This window comes from Mus musculus, chromosome 5 (genome assembly GCF_000001635.26).
Source record: "Mus musculus strain C57BL/6J chromosome 5, GRCm38.p6 C57BL/6J".
NCBI lineage: Eukaryota > Metazoa > Chordata > Mammalia > Rodentia > Muridae > Mus > Mus musculus.
In genome coordinates, this window is record NC_000071.6 from 114,781,694 (window position 1) to 114,798,884 (window position 17,191).

Consider the following 17,191-nt stretch of genomic DNA (forward strand, 5'->3'; position numbering starts at 1 on the left):
TAGACAACCCAGCGGGGACTGTAAGCCAAATGAACACAGTCATTGCAGTCGCTGCGGTCACGGTACTTTGTTACAGCAGCAGAAAGTAACTAACAGGCTCTCCATGTAAAGTGGCCTAGCCCGCAGTGTCAGTGTGTCTGTCCCCTGTCAGTTCCAGGCATTTCCATCACCCTAACAATAGCCTCAGCCCATACACCCTCCCCCCTCATCATCTAAAGACTCCCACTTGCCAAATGCCACATGTCATCTGTGCCACCATCTCTGCCATCAAACAGTGGCTTGGTCTGTTGGCCTCAACTTAACCACTTCTGGCAAAATCCAAAGCTTGGTTTTTGTTTTTAACCTGTTAACCCTTGAAATTCTTTTTTAAAAAAAGTATTTGAATTATTTTTAAACATAATAAATAAGAAAGGAAAGCATATATATATTCTTAGCATCCGCTTTTCCCTTCTCCCAATCCCTTTGGTCCCCCACAGCTAATGTGTGTTCTGTCTCGGTAGACCTGTCTGCTCTGGAAAGGCCACAGAAATAGACTCATGTAGCCTGGCCTTTTCTGTCTAGCATCCTGCTTTTGAGATTGGTCTATTCTGTGGCATCCATCAGGTCTCCATTGTTATCACTAAATGGTATGCTTCTGCATAGATAGACTATGTCTTGTTCGCTTATAATATGGCCACTCTGTTTAGCTTTTTGAAGAATTTCTAATTTTCAGAACAGTTGCACTTTTTTGTTTCTTTTCGAGACAGGGTTTCTCTGTGCACCCCAGGACTGTCCTGGAACTCACTGTGTAGCCCAGGCTGGCCTCGAACTCAGAGGTCTGCCTGCCTCTGCCTCCCGAGCTCTGGGACTAATTAGTTTTGGAGTGGATTCTGTAGGATGTTCTGTGTGTATGATCCTGTAACATGTGAGTAGAGATGCTTTTATTCACGTGTCATCTTGTGTTTTTCTGTATGAGCGTGCGCCACGGGCATGCAGGTATGCAGAGAGACCAGACACCCCGGGACTAGAGTTAGAGGTGGTTATGAGCTTCCTGGTGTGTGGTGGGAACCAAACTTGAGCCCTCTGCAGCAGCAGCAGCAGCATGCATGCATGCATGTTAGCTTGTCTCAGTGTACGTGGGCTGCAGGGATAGCACTCGGGAGGTCAGGCTTGCGTGGGTAGAGCTTCCACCCGCCGACGTGCCTCCTCTGCACCCACGTTCATTCTTGACTCTAACAGCTCTTGGTTTTAAAAACCCAGGTCCCTTTTTCTTGCCAGTGTACCGAGGCATCTGTGGGTACAGTAAACGTGTCCAGAGCCCTCTGCTTCGATGGTTTGGAAGTTCCTTATCTCCTCTCTGACCTTTATTCCCCCACGGTTTTCAGTCACACTGTCACCAGTAGGAGAGAAGGAGGCTCTAAAGAGTCCTCAGCAGCTGTGCAAGAAACGTGGCACTCATGTGTCTTTCTTCAGAACAGAGGAAAGCAAACAACGTATGTAGTGAGCTGGGGTTCTGTGTTCGCATCAGTCTAAGAATTGGTTGCCCGGGAGGCGGAGTGTTGGCTGCAGCCTCAGCGTTAGAGAACAGGATGGCAGAACTAAGAAATATAATACTTAGACCCTATTTTTCTAGTCTCTTTGGTGCAATGGGCAAGCCATACCCTTGAAGTCTGGGAAACCCTGGGAGGTGACATGGACTGTATGTGGAGACACGATTGTAGAGTGGTCTTCCCTATTCAAGACTTTCCTTTATGTCAACTTGACCCACTATAGAATCAACTGGATTCTAGGGATTGTCAGCATTGGGTTGGCCAGTGGACATGTCTGTGAGGGGTTGTCTTAATTGGTTTCGTTGATGTGGGAAGACTCAACCCACTGTGAGCAGCGGCTCCATCCCCTTTGAAGTGGGTTCTGAAACAGTTGAGAGAGGAAAAAGCAAGCTGAGAGCTGGTAAGCGAGCATGCCTGTATGTTTTTTTCTCTCTGCTCTTAACTGTGGATGTGATGTGAGCAGCCATCTCAAAACTCCCGCCTTTTATGATTTACCCAAAGCAATGGCTAGTACCCTGGAGTTGTGAGCCAGATAAACCCCCACCACCGCCTGGCACCAGACTGCTCTTTTTCAGGGTATTTTATCACAGCAACAGAAGCAAAACTAGAAGGTCACCCATGATTGGTCAGCCACAGCCTGCAACTACCAAGTGGGAAATTCCAGAGAGAACTTGTCTGTCCCCAGTTGTGTGTTGCTCAGCGTAGGGTGGTGACATCCCTACTGACTGCTCTGTTCTGTGGGTGACATGAGCCATCCTTGTCCAGCAAGCCCACACTGTGTACTGCTGTCTGCGAGTCACTGACCAGCCGCTGTGTGTATCAGATCTGCACATGGCACTCACACCACAGTGTCTGTGCTCACGTGATCTTGAGTTTACCTCACGTCCCCTAGGTACGAGATGATATTGGCAGCTGGGATGTGCCTACAGGGAAGCTAACGTTAGTCCTTGCAGTGCAAAGATGAAAAGGCTTAATTAGTTCTTTAAAAGGAGTCTCACTATATAGCCCTGGCTGACCCAGAAATTACCATGTAGATCAGGCTGGCCTTAAACTCAGGGAGATTCATATGGCCCTGCCTTCAGGGTGCTGGGATTAAAGATATGGGCTGTCCTGCTGGGTGACAATTCTTGATCTTATTGTATGAGTGTGTATGTAGGAAAAGCATGGTAAATTTATGGGGTTCAGAACTTAGTTTTAGGGCTGGTGAGATGGCTCAGCGGGTAAGAGCACTAACTGTTCTTCCAAAGGTCCTGAGTTCAAATCTCAGCAACCACATAATGGCTCACAACTATCTATACAGCTACAGTGTACTCATACATTAAATAAATAAATAAATAAATAAATAATCTTAAAAAAAAAAAAAAAAAAAAAGAACTTAGTTCCAGGCCTTCCCAAGGACTCCTGGGACCTATCCCCTAGAGGAAGAGGGTACCCTATTTTAGCAGTGGGGAGAGTGCTGGGGCCTGGGACGGGCTCAGGGACTCATGCCCAGCAGGCACGCTGCTGTCTGCGTCTTTTCCTCGATAACAGTTCTTATCTGTGTTGTGCAATAGCTGTGATATAATTGTAGCAGAATGGGAGGTTGCATAACTGTCAGATGGTGGCCGTTAACACCCCCCCCCCCCCCCCGTCCCGCTCAACTTCCTTCCTCAGGCCTGTGAGGCGATTGTTTGAAGACTATGGTTTGTACCTAAACAACTGGACTGTCAAGGCAAAGCCCCTTTCTTTCCCAAGGACCGGCTGGCGCTCAGAAAGACTCCTGTTCACCGTGTCCTTGGAAGAACTTGCAGTTGTGCAGCACAGGCAGAGCCAGGACACTGATACACCATCAGACTGGGCCACTTGGCTCTGGGGAGCCAAGGGGAAGAGGGAGGACCGCAGACCCAGTGTATGTTGAGAAACGATGTGTGTCCTCTCCGATTCCTGTACACGCATGTTCACGGGCGTGTCCGACAGGTCTCACTCCCGCTCAGTGAGGCCTGCTGTGTCCTCTGCTGCTGCTCCTGGGCATCTGGAATTCAGCATACACACACACACACACACGCACACACACACACACACACACATGAGAGAGAGAGAGAGAGAGAGAGAGAGAGAGAGAGAGAGAGAGCCTTTGTAGTAAGTCCAATGGGGAATACAGGCTTGCCCTGGCCCAAGTTCTCGTCTGAGCTCTCAAGGTTGCCTACCAGGCCATCTGTCCTTGAACATGAGTGCTGAGCTGACCCAGAGAAGTCCCCAGCATCTGTAGCTCAGGGCAGTCGCACCAGGAAAGCTCCCAGCCTTCTCAAGCTTCATTTGAATTGGGGGGGGGGGGCGCCTCACCGGTTTGCATTGGAGGCCATGAGGCTGGCAGTCTTGTCTGTCTGTTAGGTGAGTAACTTTATAGAAAAAGGAACTCATTATTTTAAAAATTAAAACAAAAAAGGAACTTGGGCACAGTTGGTGGTGTACTCCTGGATTCCCAGCACCTGGAGGGTGGAGGCAGGAGGAGCTCAAAGCCAGTCTGTGTGAGAACCCGCCTGTCTCCGACAAACACAAAACCCGACCAACTCCGTGTGTGTGTCTCCTTTGTTTCCATCCCGAGTTCGCGCTCGCCCTGTGCGTCTGTTGCTGGAGTGTAGCCATAGGATGTTCTGTTTTTTCTGCACCTCCTAGGGGTTGGCAGTGCCCTTTCATGCTCTTTATATCATGTGTGTGACACCAGTGTTTGCTTCACAGAATGCAGAGGCCTTGGACCCCCGGGGTCGGACATTACTGCACCTTGCAGTTTCTCTGGGGCATCTGGAATCTGCTCGAGTCTTGCTGCGCCATAAAGCAGATGTGACCAAAGAGAACGGCCAGGGATGGACAGGCAAGTATCCTTGTCACCCACGCATCCGTTTCAGTGTCTCTGAAGACGATGAGTCTTCAGTGGTGCTCTCAGGGCAAGGGGCAGGGATGACAAGATGAAGCCAGGATACTGGTCTCCCCCGTCCCGAACCCTCAGTAGAGGGTGACTCCTCTCCCAGAAGTGAGTCCAACATCTAGGAGCAAAGCTGGTTTGACCCTGGGAGTATGGTGGGAATGCAACTGAGGCCAACTGAAATCAAAGATCTGAGTGCCAGAAGTGCCCCTTCTGGTGAAATCTTGGTTTTTGCTGTTTGCATACCCTCACGAAACAGTAGTTTCATGTAGACCAGGCAAGGACTCTTGTGTGTGTGAGTCCTGCCTCCAGAACTACCTGAAGGCAAGGTGGTGTGAGTGCAGGAGGGGGCAGTTTCAGGCTAGTAAGTGGGCCGAGTTTTCTTCAGAGGAGTGAGAGTTAGCAGCAGCCGTCCATAGACCCAGCCTCAGCGCTCTGCCTGTCTGAGGCGCGTCCTGGCCTCTGGGCAACCCCAAGCTACCCCTATGGCTTTTCATGTTGGGATGTGTCAGAGCGCGTGAGGATGCTTTGTGATTCTGTCCCACCCTTTGGTTTTCTAGTCTTACACGAAGCTGTGAGCACGGGCGATCCCGAGATGGTGTACACCGTCCTGCAGCACCGAGACTACCACAACACGTCCATGGCCCTGGAAGGTGTACCCGAGCTGCTACACAAAATCCTCGAGGTAGCTAGCCATAAGACCGGCCACGCCGATCTCTGAGCCAAACACTGCCACGATCTCTGGACACAGGCTCCACGGCCTTGGGTGTCAAGGTTCCTTAAGTCTTCAGAATAGTGAATGTGGCACCCCGCTGCCAAGTAGTACCAATTTCCTCTTGTCTCGTTGTCGTGCGGGGCCTCCTACAAGTTATGTCTCTGGGGCTCGGTGCTTGCCTTTCTCAGTGCCACTTTGAAATTCAAGCTTGAGGGACAGTGCATGTCCAACACAATTTGCCTAGGGCTCTGTGTCCTTAGCAGAGCCCTGTGCTGAGGTGATCACACAGGAGCAGCGACGGGCCCAGGGCTGTACCGCGTCTCCTCACCACTCTGGCCACTCATAGCCATTAGTATTCTGCGGCTTCTAATCCATTTCCCTTTGGCAGTTAGTGGCTTTAGGGACATCATCTGTCTTGTGAATCTCTGGGCAAGAGGTCTTTCTTTAAAAACAGTGACTCCTAGGCTCCTGGGTTGTTTGGGATGATGGCTCTCTGCCATTTGAAAGGACCGCCCCGGAGCACAGGTGGTGTGCCCATGGTGACAGTGGAGGGTCCGGTTTATCACTCTGGGATTCCAGCTTAAGCACGGAAGTGACTTTCCCAGAGCAGCTTTCTAGCGATTAGCTAGTTAGGTCGGTGTGGAGAGAGGGAAGAACTTGGCTGTAAATAAAGCGACGGGCGGCCGCTGTCCAAGCACTCTGTGTGATGCTTCAGGGAAATCCCGTAGAGATTCTCAGTTTCCCAGGTAACCTCAGTGAACTGTCCCAACAAGTGGGAGTGGTTACACAGGTTGTCTTTAAGAACGTGCCTGTTTGCATGTTTGTCACATGCAGAGGTCCCGTGGCTCTCCTCCTCTCACCTGTGTCCCCATCAGCGGAGCCAGTCATTTGAGCTTTTTCTTCTCCCTCTGAGGCAGTGTCCCCTGTAGCCCAGGGTGCTCAGCCATCCGACGATGCCCTTGAGCTTCCGGTCCTCCCAGTTCCAGGTCCCAAGGCCAGGCAGGTCACCAGCGTGCGCCATGCCTGCTTCAGGCAGTGCTGCGATGGCAGTCAGGGCTTCTGGCATTGCTGGGCAGGTAGTGTGTGTGCTGAGTGACGTATGTCACCAGCCTTCAGCTGTCTACGTTGACAAGGAAGAATTAAGATCCAGTGTAAAGGATTTTTTTTTAAACCTGTATTGATCCTCAGAAGTGGATTGCATTGATTTGTATCTGATGCTTCAAGAGTTAGACAATGTCCAGATCGTTTTATTGTGGCACCAGAAACTCTGTTGCTGATTGTATGTTCCAATAATGTCTCCTTAGAACATATGTTAGCATTTCTTCCTAACCAGCTTGGCGGGTGAGTTTGCCAATAGTAAAATCTTGATTGGTTTCACTCAGGGTAGATTTCCTTGCCTTCTGCCCCGTGCAGAGACAAAAATGAATGCAAAGCTTTGGGGGTAATGGGTGAAAAGGAAAGTAATTCTCTATATAATCCCACCTCTCTCCCTACTGCCTCCCCCTCCCCTTTCTCAGACAGGGTCTCACTATGTAGCCCCGGCTGTCCTGGAACTTACTCTGTAGATCTGTAGATGAGGCTGGCCTCGAACTCTCTCCCAAGTGCTGGGACTAAAGGCATGCAACACTGCACATGCGCACACACACATACCCATGTCTCTCTTTTTTGGACAGTTGGTTGGCTTTCTTAAGTAGCTGTTCAAGAGCCTTATGTTAGAAATTAATGAGACAAGAAAGAAAAAAAAAATCCTAAACAAGGATGTTACGGTGGTGTGAAATTTCAGAAAGCCAAATTCTAAAAGTTTAAGAGGAAGCTGGGCCATTGGTTAAGCAGAGTGAGAACCCAGTTCGTGTGGAAGGGACGGCTGGCCTCCCGTTTCATGTTGGTATGCTTGGCCCTTTGTTAGCGGGCAGCACTTCCTAGCACATCCAGCCGCTTACAGTCATGTTCCCCGAAGAAGACAGGGAACTGCCTTCCTTCTGTTGACCTTGGACATTACCCACATCATATGGCAGCTTTAACTCACTTAATGCTTGCAGCCCAGAGACCCCAGTAAGGTTCCATTTCCTACCCAGTCACTTTTCTGTTAACTTTTTTCTCTTTAAAGATAACCTATTTATTTGGATTGCAGTGATGGCATGTTTACCACACCATAAATGTAGGCATCAGAGGACATCTTGTGGGAGTTGGTTCTCTCCTTCCACAGTGTGGGTCCTAGGGAGCAAACTTGGGTTGTCAGGCCTGGCTGCTAACACCTTTGCCCACGGAACCATGTAGCTGCCCGATAGTATTTTCACCAGGATAAATAACTCATCAAATGTAAAATATCTGTTTTAGTGTATTCCTACATTGTCTCTTTGCATTTCTCATCCCTCCCACAATTGTTTAAGACACACATTAGCCGTGTGATGCTTGCTGAGTTGGTAGTACCATGGGTCGCCCCTCATAACCTTCTCTTTGCCCTTCAGGCCCCGGATTTCTATGTGCAGATGAAGTGGGAGTTCACCAGCTGGGGTGAGTGGCCATGGGCCTGAGATTTATTTGTTCTCAAATTCACATAGTCTCCATAGGTTTATCTTCCGTTGTAAAAGCGGTGTGTGTGTGTGGTGCAGTGTGTGTGTGTGTGTGTGTGCGCGTGCACGTGTGTGATGTGGGTCTGTGTGTTTTAATCCACATCTGGTTGATGCCCTGCATTCCCATTTAGTCTCTGGTCTTTCTTGCTGAACGTTGTTGGTTTGGCCCTGAACATGCAGTGCTAGCATCCAGACAACCGTGTCTCCGCCTCACATCGAGTGTCCCGGACACCCACATTGTTAGTTTGATTGCCTTTCATGATTTTTCGGGGTGAGTGGGGTCAGGCTGGTATAGACCTGCCAGGCTTTCTACTCTGGGTAGCCCATCCCGGCCACAGCCAGTCCTCCCACCCTCCGTGCTGGGATGACAGGTGCGTGCCCACACTTGCAGCTTCCTTGAGAAGCAGGGTCTCATTGTGGCCTCTGGGCGCCTGGACTGAAGGGCCTTCCTGCCTCAGCTCCCCATGTAGCTGGGAAGCTCGGACCACCTGTCTGCCAGGTCTGTTTGAAATGACTTACCACGGTTTGACTTAAGTTGTTTCGCTTGATTCTTTCAAACTTGTTATTCTGGGGAAAATGAGATAGAGTGGAATTGTTTTCTTTCTGATTTTTCTTTTCTTAATTTAATTTTCTACAAAATGCATGTCTTTCTCTAAAATGTTCTGTAGTACAATTTTTTTAAAAACATGTATTTTTTGTGATATATTAATACACTATAGCTGTCTTCAGACACACCAGGAGAAGGCATCAGATCCCATTACAGATGGTTGTGAGCCACCATGTGGTTGCAGGGAATTGAACTCAGGGCCTCTGGAAGAGCAGTCAGTGCTCTTAACCCCTGAGCCATCTCTCCAGCCCCTGTAAGGCAATTGATGATATAAATTTTCATAGATCAAGCTAACACTTGATTTTTATAGCTTTTCACCTCACTCTGATTTCCAGTTTTGATAAAGAGCAGATTGTTTTTTTAAGATTTACTTATTTATTTACTTATTTTAATGCGTACACTGTAGCTGTCTTCAGACACACCAGAAGAAGGCAGATATCAGTTCCCATTACAGATGGTTGTGAGCCACCATGTGGTTGCAGGGAATTGAATTCAGAACCTCTGGAAGAGCAGGCAGTGCTCTTACCCGCTGAGCCACCTCTCCAGCCCTGATTAAGAGCAGATTTTAGATCCTTGATATATTTTTAATGGCGGCTGTACTATGGGAGATGTGACCACATAGCAATAGTAGTAGACGTGAGATCTGAGAAGGCCAGATGGACACAGCCCCAGCCCTGGAGGGTCAGCTCAGGTCTTGGGAGGCTGATGGGAAATCTCTGTACTGTTTTCTCTGACATGCTAGAGGAAAAGGCTGAGTTTTCTTTGTTTTTAATTATGTTTTTAATGTTAGGACTTGAGCCCCACTGAGCTATAGCTCTAGCCTTCCTATTGCTTGTCTGCCTGCCTGCCTGTCTGTCTGTGGTACCAAGATGGAACCAAGTACATAGGAGTGATCCACCACTGGGCTATGACTCTCACCTCTTAGAACATTGTTTAGTTTAAATTGGTCTTACTAGGTTGTCTGACCAGCCTCAAACTTGCTACTGTGGCCCATGCTGGCCTCAAAATAGAACTCCTTCCCCAGCCTCGGAGTGTTGGGGTGCAGGCCTGCACCACCGTGCCCAGCTCCCTGTTCTGCTGCAGGATGAGGTCCTTTAGGAGCCGGAAGGGATCGGTCCAGTTGTGTGCGCCACTGGGATTGTATACCGACTCTTTGCAAAAGTCAGAGCCCTGAGTCCCTGGTCCTCCGAGTCCTGCTGGGCCCTTGTGTTCTTCTCTGTAATACACCTACCTCTCTCCTCCAGTGCCCTTGGTGTCTAGAATATGCCCCAACGATGTCTGTCGCATATGGAAGAGTGGAGCCAAGCTGCGCGTGGACATCACCTTGCTGGGGTTTGAAAACATGAGCTGGATCAGAGGGAGGCGGAGCTTCATATTTAAGGGAGGAGGTAAGCAAGCATTGTAGGAATCCCTTCTTGTTGTTACTGAGATAGGTCTCACTAGGTTGCCCAGGTTGGCCCTCGCCTCTCCTTGTAGACCAGGCTGACCTCTGCCTCTCGACACTGAAGTTAAAGGTGTGCGCTCCCATATCTAGCTGCATGCTACATTTGAACCAGTAAAATATATTTGTATTTTATTCTTCGTCTGTTTGATATTTGGTCTGGGCGGTTACTGTAAGTATTCAGTTCTTCATCCCTCTTATTTTGAAGATTGGCTAGTTCCCTGCTCACTCATTACTGAACACCAGTTGTCTGTCACACGTGAAATGCCACCTTCTGTCCCATATAGCTTGGCATTCCCTTTGTGATTGGGCATGGTTCTATAGTGAAGGGAGATGCCACAGTGCTCACCCGTGTGCCTAGTAGATCATTTACATTAACGCCATAGCAGTGCTCTGTAAAGGTCACAGGTGAAATGCATTGCTAATAAAGAAGAAGTATTGGGTTTAAAATCTCCATTTTGGGGAAGATGCTCCAGGGTCTCTGGTGAGTCGAAGAGTGCTGACCAGAGGAGCTCTGTGCAAGCAGAGTCAGTCAGTAATTGGTAACCTCAGAGGTGAGGCTCAGTGGGGGTGGAGGAGGGGAGGGGAGGGGAGGCCTCCATGTAGCCAGCTGCCTCACACTGGTCCTCTCCCTAACAGACAACTGGGCGGAGCTGATGGAGGTCAACCACGATGACCGCGTGGTCACCACCGAACACTTCGATCTTTCCCAAGAAATGGAGCGCCTCACCCTGGACCTGATGAAGCCAAAAAGCAGGGAGGTGGAGAGGCGGCTGACAAGCCCAGTCATCAACACCAGCCTGGATACTAAGAACGTTGCCTTTGAGAGGTACGGACTGGATTCCGGGCCACCATCTCGTCTGGGGACTGCTTTCATAAACGACAGGGTTGCAGTGATCGGAAGTTATAGCTGGGTTGGGACTTCTCTAATACGGCGTAATGCTAGTCGGTTTTAAGAGTGATCTCCAGGGCTAATCAAATAGGCATCATAATTGATGTGCTGTGCACGGCATCTCTGTGGCACAGTGTCTTAAGTCTCATCCCTGCGTGCTTCTGTGGGCCCCTTCTTCTGGGCTCCCTGGGTCTTTTTATGTTTTGATAGTTTTGGATGCACAACATTCCTTCATCCCAAAATGTGGAACGTTGAGTTTCCTGATGCTAGAGTTGACTGGAATTGTGCTGATGCTAGGCAGTCAGATTTATACTTAACGTAACGTATTGTCGCCCCAACCCCGCCTGTGAGGCAACAGTGGGGAAGAAGCACCTGAAGGCTGCTTAGTTCTTTCCAGGTCCTAGGAGGCGCTGGGAGCTCTCCGGAGAGCTCTCTATCCCAATGAGATGCCATCCGTAGGCGTCCACTGACACAGCCATCCTGTGCGATGTGCTGGGCAGGGCAGGGCAGGGGCACCCTGAGCAGGAAGGAAGTAGAACCTGCTATCTCTCTCTCTCTCTACCATGGAGCTCAGTGAACCGAGGGTATCTGCAGCATCTCTAGAGTTGGCCTAGGATGTCACGTCTGCTGCCTGTGAGTCAGTGTAGCCTGAGCTCATCTGGTCCTTGTTCCTGGATCCAGGCCTTCTTCTCTCCACGAGTGTGCTAGCTGATTGATCTCTTTAACCTTGTTTTCACCAATAAAATTGGTGAAGAAAACTCAGAGACAGCTCTGTAGTCAATTCTAAAACATAATGGCCCTTTTCTTTTTGGTCAGGAAAGCCACAAAGGCAGGTGTCTGACAGGGACTGGGACATGCAGCCCCTGTCACATCTTGGGGCTGTTTCTGCTTCAGAAGTAGGAATAGGAACTGGATTCTGAAGGAAGTCCTCTTTCCAGCCTACTGGCTAGGGACACTGAGGCTTAGGGGCCAGTCATGGGGTCCTCTGGAGGCTCTTGGCCTGATGGCCTTAGGTTTCAGCATGAGCCTCACAGGCAGGGCGGGCCCTCAGAGGCTCTAGACTAGAGGAGGTGCTGGGTCACTCCTCGGGCATTGTTAGAGCCATTGTTTGCTGTGAAGTGGAGCCTATCCAGGGTGTGTGGCAACTCCTGGCCTTAGTCCACCAAGTGCAGATGGGAAACAAGAGTGTGGCCCTGTGTACCGAGGACGGAGGTACATTGTGTATTCTCGGGGTCACAGGGTTTTCAGACAGCCAGCTCCAGCTGGTTTTCCTGAAGCTGACAGTAGGCCGAGGCGAGGGTGCTGAAAGACAGCTGGTTTTTTTTTTTGGTTTTTTTGTTTTTTTTTTTGTTTTTTTTTGCTTTGTTTTAATGATGTTCATATGTGATCAGTGAACGTTGGAATAAGTAGAGATTGGAGCCGCTCCTGAGTGCGAGGTTTGCAGATTCAAAGACACATGAATGATCAGTTCCAGCGGAGGCTCTCTCCGAGGTTCTTTGCCACATTGCAATGGTTACTGTCATCCTTTTCCCATGCCTATACGAGGAATTCAATGCTTATAAAGCACTACCCTCCCTGGTGAGTTTCAGGGGACGGTATGTAACTGGCCGTCCTTTTCCTGAATGATATGCAGCAAGAACAACATCCCTGCCACTTCAGAGCCGCCTTTAAACTTCATAATATTGAGTCACAGCCCCTGCTACGTGGCCTTTGGTGTGCTGGTCTCAGGTGGGACAGGCAGAAGGAAGCTGGGTGTCCTGTGGTCTTCAGATGCCTTGTGGTGCACACAGACCTGACAGAGGCTCAGGGAGTCACAGCTGGGTTTAACATAGTGAAGTCTGAGCTTCCCAGCTCAGATGCTGTCAGAGCGGGGCAGCCAAGAACAGCAGGAGCAGCGATGGCGATGTGTGAGAGCAAGTAACGACAGCCGAGGAGCGGGTATGTCTGCCTAGCACTAGTGCAGCATGGAACGGAGTTAACCCCGGGCGCATCTGGGGTTTTAGTCACTGGTGGCAGCAAGGGCTGTGACCTGCTAGTCAGGAGTGTAGTCCCGGTGCCCTGTTCTTGTTTGAACAGTGTAAGCTAGAGTAGCCAGCCTTTACCAGAGTCCTTTTAGGACTCTATCTCTTGCTGTGTGGGGTCATCTTCACCCAAGAGGAAAATTAACACCCATGGGTCTTCCTTTTATGATGGGTTCAAACCAATCTATAAAACTCAGTGTGTCGCCTGATTTGATTTACTAGAATCCCACTAGAAATTCCTTTCTATGGAATTTATGTTATGGAAATATAAATTTTACAAACTGCATTCTGCTCTTGTGAGCTGGCTAGCCTGCGACCATCCTCTGAGCTTCCTCTGTGACAAGACAGAGCAAAGGGCAGACGGATGGCAGCTCTCCACAGTGCCAGGAAAAGCTAGGGTGATGTCCTAGACAAAGGCCGGGCAGATGGGCTCCTCCCAGGGCAAGCTGCTCTGAAAAGCAGTCACACCCAGGAGTGGCAGGAAGCTCTTGCCTGTAACTCCAGCACTTGGAGGCAAGAGGCTTACAGGTTAGAGGCAGTCTGGCCCATATAGCAAGATCCCGTCTTTAAACAAAAACATAAAAGAAAACTAATCAGAACTTAGAGGCTGTCCTCTGATCCTGAATACACTTTCCCCTAGAAGTGTGTAGCCCTGATGAAATGGGTTTCTAAGCACATAGCCCATGCTACAGGTGTAGCTGCAACCCGGGCTGCCTCAAAAGTCACCCATCAGTGACTGAGTTGAAAAGCCACTCTTCATGTCCTTCCTCCTTGCTATGCCTGACAATGAACATGTGGTTCTCCGGCCATTTTGAAAGCTTTAATGACCTTCCCTAGCCTCTCAACATTGTTATGGGTTCTGACTCCACCTGCCTTTCTGCCAGAGGCGGGCAGGAAGCTGTGTGTTCACAGTTCTGAGAATTCCTGGATGGAGGAGAGGCTCTTGTGCCCTTGCCTGCAGTAGATGACCCAGATACATGCAAGCAAGACCTTGGACAAGGGCCATCTTCACTCATTTATTTAGGACAGCCGTCCAACAGATGTCATGACCTTTTGCCCCCTGTGCTGGCAGGTCCGAAACAGAAGCCAAGAGTGGATGCTCTCTTTGCCTGGAGTGCAGCACACTGATAACTGTGGGAGGGGGAGGGGATGTCTAAGCCATCTGTCACTGGTCGCATCGTTTTGTGGACAGTGGGACGACGATTTCCAAGTGTCCTTCACTAATGTCGGGGGCGGGGGTGGCCTGTAAGGGCTGCAGGGGTAACCTCTGTACATGTGGAAATTTTTGTGGTGTTCACTTTTGTCAGAACTAAATCCGGATTCTGGGGCTGGAGGACAGATAAAGCTGAAGTTGTCAATGGTTACGAAGCCAAGGTAAAAGCAAGCTCTTCAACTAAGATTCCCTTTAGCTTTTCAGCGGCTATGCAAATGAGGGGTCTGTTCTGATTGCTTCCCTGGTCTGCCGGACGGACGGACAGTCCCTGGGGAGGAAGTTCTAAGGCATCTCCTACCCCCTCTTTCATCTTACTGATTTTTTTCAGAAAATGGGACAGCATGCTCTGAGCAGGTCCGTAGCTTTATGGCTGTTCAGAAATGAGATGAGAGACGTTCTTTTGGTTCTTTAAAAAAAACTTATTATTATTATATTTAGTCGGTTTTTCTCTTTTAAAGAAGATATATAGTAGATAGCTTCTGTGATCCTTTGTTATTTAAGCTTTAGGTAATTTCTTTAGCTGACTCTAAGCCTTGGCTCCAAAACAAAACAAAACAAAACAAAAAAAAAACAAAAAAAAACAAAATAACCAAACCCAATCGCTGCAGCTGCTTCAATGCCTGGAAACCTTGCAGTAGCAATGGCAGTGTCTGTGGTATCATTTGGTATTTTGCCAGGGGACAGGCCGTTTGCTAGCCTTTCCTTAGTGTACAGCAGGGACGGAGGGAGTGTCTTCTGCTGGCCTCCATCACACTCAGCGAGACGCACTTAGAAACAGCTGCTGTGGTGCAGAGTGCGGTTTCTGCAGCTGTCAGCACACAGCCGACTGAGACCCCTCACACAGCCCTGATGGACAGCACAGTGCTCCCTCTGGCAACCAGAATCTCTTGTTGTTAGTAGAAAGCCAGCCGGTTTTCTCTGATCTCCCAGGCGGTCTAGAGAGCCGAGGTCTGGCTTAGTCAGTACTGTCAGGAGAGCACCGCAGATCACAGGAGACAGACAGGAGCAGGAGGAGCCCGGTGGACACCCTCCTATCTGCAAGACACCTGCCGAGCGAGTCCCTTTAGCTGGCGGGTGCAGAGTAACTGCTGAGCGCATCCCTGGGCGGGCGGGAGCTGTCTGAGGGGCTGAGGCTGGCTGTCGGCCAGTTCTCGCTTTGATTTTGCTTCAGCATTCTTGGTCTTGCGGTGCGTGTGTTGGCTTTCGGTCCCCCATGTCACAACTGTCTTTTGCACACAACCCTCAAGGTTTACTCGGTAAACAACGTGAGCGTGATAACCAGGATCCGCACCGAGCACCTAACGGAGGAGGAGAAGAAGCGATACAAAGGTAAGTCCCGCCCCGCCGCCACGCCTCCTCGCCGCCCCGCCCCGCCCCGCCCCGCCCCGCACTGATGGATTGATCCTGTGCACCAGCGGTGTTGATAGTGCTGTAGTTTCTTTAGGGTAAATGTGTTGGGTTTGGACATGCGAATCCTAACTTTCCTTTGTAAAAATTTCCTTAGTTTGACTCGTTTGTGGGCTTTTCCATGGTTGGTTTCAATTGTAATTAAAGCCACTCGTGAGGGCTTACTTAGGTGCTGTGGCGGTAGCTGTTGGTAGCAGAGGACAGTGAGAAGAACTGGGACTCTTGTCCTTAGGATGGGTGACTTTGCGGCCATTATAGTGACAAGATTTCTGTGGAACTCAGGCTTTGGGCAGAATCTCCTTGGATCTGTGATTGCTATACCGGCTCTGCCAGCTCTGTGCACAGCCTTGGGACGCTGTCTCTGCAGTAAGGCTCTTTCCTGTGTAGTAAAATGGAGTTGGTGCTGAGCCATTCTTCTGGCCACTGAGAGGAGTATGAGTCGTCGCCACGTGCAAACATTTAAACAGTGCAGACAGTTACAGTTGGCCAGCGGCTGCCTCTGCTTTGGGTGGGCAGGTGGCTGGCAGAATACGGCAGTGGGAACCAAGGAGGGAAGGGACCCAGACCCAGCTCCTCACTTCAAAGCTTGCCAGGTATTACAGTTGCTTTGCCTGAAATCTTGGTTCTTTTTTTTTTTCCATTTTCCTGATTGATCGCTCCATGGTGAGCGCTTAGATTATTAGGACAGTCCCTCCAGGTTAAAGCTCCTAATGAGAAATGCTAAAGAGAACCTCACCTTGGTGGGTGGTTTTTATCTCCCCACCTACAAATGGAATCCCTACTGTCAGTGGCTTGGATCAGGACCCGGGAATCGCAGTGAGGAGCCTGATTCCATTGCTCTTCCCCCCCTCCCCCCCAGAGGACCGGAATCCACTGGAGTCTCTGCTCGGAACCGTGGAACATCAGTTTGGTGCTCAAGGGGTGAGTTGATGACAGGGTATTTGGGGGAGCTTAATGATTAAGATTGCCCCTCTCCTGTTTGCGATGGTGGCTGTGGGTCCTGAGCAGGGTCACTTGACTTGGGAAGGTTCTCAGGTGGCTCCTGGGAGAGAACTGGATGAACGAAACTTTGAAAATTCAAGATTTTGGAGGAAGGGTAGATCCTACAAACGGGCTCTCTCTCTGATAAACAAGGGCGTCTCTGAGTGTGGCTCTTAGGTCAGGCTGGCTTTATTCTGCAGCCTGGCTCCTTACACACACACACACACCTCGCCCCAACTAACCACGCATCAGGAGCAATGATGTCACTGAGGGTCAGGAGATGCAGCTTCCTTTACAGCTTTGAAGCTGGAGACAGGAATTCCAGACCCTCTATATCCCCCGCTTATGCAAGTGGATGTCTTGTTTAGCAGGACAGAGATGGGGAGAGGGCATGGACTTAATCGGGTAGACCTGTTTCGGCCAGCTCCATGTCATGCTGGTCCGGTTGGGCCCTCCCCACAGAGTAACTTCTCTCTTCGTGAAGCTGTAGTAGATCTGCACTTTCAGGTCAGGCCGTCCTGACTCTCCCTAGTTCTGGCTCAGCAGGACCTCGCTACGGAGTGTGCCACTGTGAACAACCCCACGGCCATCACTCCCGACGAGTACTTTGACGAAGACTTTGACCTGAAAGACAGGGACATTGGAAGACCAAAAGAGCTGACAATTAGAACGCAGAAGTAAGTGTAAGACCTGGATGTGCGCTTCCGTCTTCTGTGGTTTGCTGGTTCCTTGTCCCTTTCCTTTAAAAGTAATGTTGAAGTCCTCTTCTTTCTCTCTCTCTCTCTTAAAAGATTTATTTATTTTATGTATATGAGTATACTGTTGCTTGCTGTCTTCAGACACACCAGAAGAGAGCATCAGATCCCATTACAGATGGTTGTGAGCCACCATGTGGTTGCTGGGATTTGAA

General features: G+C 49.6%; 1 protein-coding gene across 2 annotated transcripts in view; it reads left to right on the top strand.

Moving 5' to 3' along the window:
- Positions 1 to 17,191, top strand: part of Ankrd13a (ankyrin repeat domain 13a) — a 30,874-nt gene that overhangs the window by 6,746 nt on the left and 6,937 nt on the right. The window contains exons 2-10 of one of the 2 annotated variants that reach the window (NM_001378897.1): positions 4,248 to 4,380; positions 4,992 to 5,116; positions 7,615 to 7,660; positions 9,571 to 9,714; positions 10,407 to 10,596; positions 13,988 to 14,054; positions 15,141 to 15,222; positions 16,160 to 16,221; positions 16,825 to 16,958. In NM_001378897.1, the coding sequence (NP_001365826.1) occupies positions 4,248 to 4,380; positions 4,992 to 5,116; positions 7,615 to 7,660; positions 9,571 to 9,714; positions 10,407 to 10,596; positions 13,988 to 14,054; positions 15,141 to 15,222; positions 16,160 to 16,221; positions 16,825 to 16,958 (983 nt within the window). The remainder of the gene's footprint in view (positions 1 to 4,247; positions 4,381 to 4,991; positions 5,117 to 7,614; positions 7,661 to 9,570; positions 9,715 to 10,406; positions 10,597 to 13,987; positions 14,055 to 15,140; positions 15,223 to 16,159; positions 16,222 to 16,824; positions 16,959 to 17,191) is intronic. The other variant, NM_026718.2, reaches the window with a different exon arrangement.